Source organism: Dendroctonus ponderosae, unplaced genomic scaffold, assembly GCF_020466585.1.
Source record: "Dendroctonus ponderosae isolate FM_Combo_2020 unplaced genomic scaffold, Dpon_F_20191213v2 Dpon_F_20191213_8, whole genome shotgun sequence".
Taxonomy (NCBI): Eukaryota; Metazoa; Arthropoda; class Insecta; order Coleoptera; family Curculionidae; genus Dendroctonus; species Dendroctonus ponderosae.
In genome coordinates this window covers 5,941,497-5,943,134 of record NW_026019016.1, presented here as the reverse complement: position 1 = coordinate 5,943,134, position 1,638 = coordinate 5,941,497, and the positions used below count along the sequence as shown (strand labels likewise).

At 45.4% G+C, this 1,638-nt stretch overlaps 1 protein-coding gene across 2 annotated transcripts in view; it reads left to right on the top strand.

The window, feature by feature from the left end:
* LOC109534387 (angiopoietin-2) overlaps positions 1-1,638 on the top strand; it is a 36,549-nt gene that overhangs the window by 26,606 nt on the left and 8,305 nt on the right. For both annotated transcript variants that reach the window (XM_019900053.2, XM_048668933.1), the window contains exons 3-4: positions 508-1,219; positions 1,271-1,532. In XM_019900053.2, coding sequence (XP_019755612.1) covers positions 508-1,219; positions 1,271-1,532 — 974 coding nt within the window. The remainder of the gene's footprint in view (positions 1-507; positions 1,220-1,270; positions 1,533-1,638) is intronic.

Genomic DNA, 1,638 nt, shown 5'->3' with positions numbered 1-1,638 from the left:
CTCAGAATGCAAAGAAAAATAGCTGAAAGTAAAAGAAATCAATATAAACAGTATTTCGCTTTGTGTCCAAAATGGACAAAATTAATACTCCAAATGTAGGCCAAGGCTTAAAGTAGCAACAACGCTACACATGTAAGTAAAAATATTTAAGTATCTGAACAAATAATTCTAGTCTATTCCCAAATTTGATTGTCCTGACTAATCACCTGTTAGGCCTAATTAATTTTAGAATGCTTTAAAGTGTTGCAATTGTGATGTATTTTAGTGTGTGATATGGTGAGGCTGTTGACGAACTGTGATTGTTTTTTAAATTAATGAAAATTTTTTTTTAACTATCTGTTATTTTAGAAAAACTGATGATGGTGAAAAAATACACCGAAACGTATTTTAATTGATAAATAGAGACAATAAATGACTGAAACCCAGGAATTAATTTTGATTTGGAATTGAAACACAGTCAGAAAAGTATGTACAAATTCCACTAATGTATGCAAACTTGGTTTTCAGGGAACAGCAACTGTTCGGAGTCTTCGAGTCCATCATCTCGACCCTCGAATCGAAGCTGCAACGAATCGAGAACCTGGACAAGGCGGTCGAGCAACTTATGCGAAGAGTTGAGGGTCTGGACTCGCGCGTCAACAATAACATCGACAAAACCGAGTCAGTGATCAGCAAGTTGCGCAACATTGACTCTAAGCTCTTTCAGAGCCTCAATCGGGGCCCCTTCGACTCAACTGAAGTCGAATCGGCGGTCCTGGCCAAAAAGCTGGCCTCGTTGGACCAAAAAGTCAGCGACATCGACTCGAAGTTGAACGTTCTGAAGAACCAGCTGGACAGCAACTATCTGCAGAATGAGGACATCAATGTGGAGGCGAGCGAAAAGCGGTCGATTAGTATGACCGTGCCGGAGATCTCAAAGGCCCTGAATACCGAGGTGCTGAACCACGTGACAAAAGAGCTGGGTCAGCTACGGGACGCCACTAACTCGATCGACAAAAAGCTGCAGTACCACATTAGCTATGCAACGGAGAACCTGGACAAAGTGATTTCCATGGTAGCCGAGGTGCATCGGGCGATCGTGGACGACACGAAGCAACAGAACGGAACCTCCAATGGCAGTACCACCACCAGCAAGCCGGAGGTCGGTCGCACCAGCAAGCTGGAAAACTTGGTGCAGCAGATGAAACCTATCATGTCGGTGTCAGAGAAGATGGACGAGGTAGCATGAGGTAGCAAATCAGGAAAGCCCTTCCTAAATGGACCATTTTAGGTGTGGAACGTGGTGGTAGGCACAAAAAGTTCGGTGGACGACCTTTTGCCCAAGTCGGACGAGCTGCTGACCCAAACGCAGCGCCAGGAACGCGCCATCGGGGAGATCCACAACGACTTGCGGTCCAAAACAAACAAAATCATTGCTAACTTGGACAAAGTGGAAATGCGCCTGAAGAAGCAGGAAGACGACGTGGCTAATCTGGCTCAACGACCAGTACCTGCTGACATTCTCCTATCGGAACCCAGTTTGGATATTCCTGGTACTTCAACGCGCCTAAAGCCTGTGTTCCATGCATCCTTTTATCAAGGGCGGATCCAGGGGGGGGTCATGGGGGTCATGACCCCTCCATTCAATTCTCTATCCAA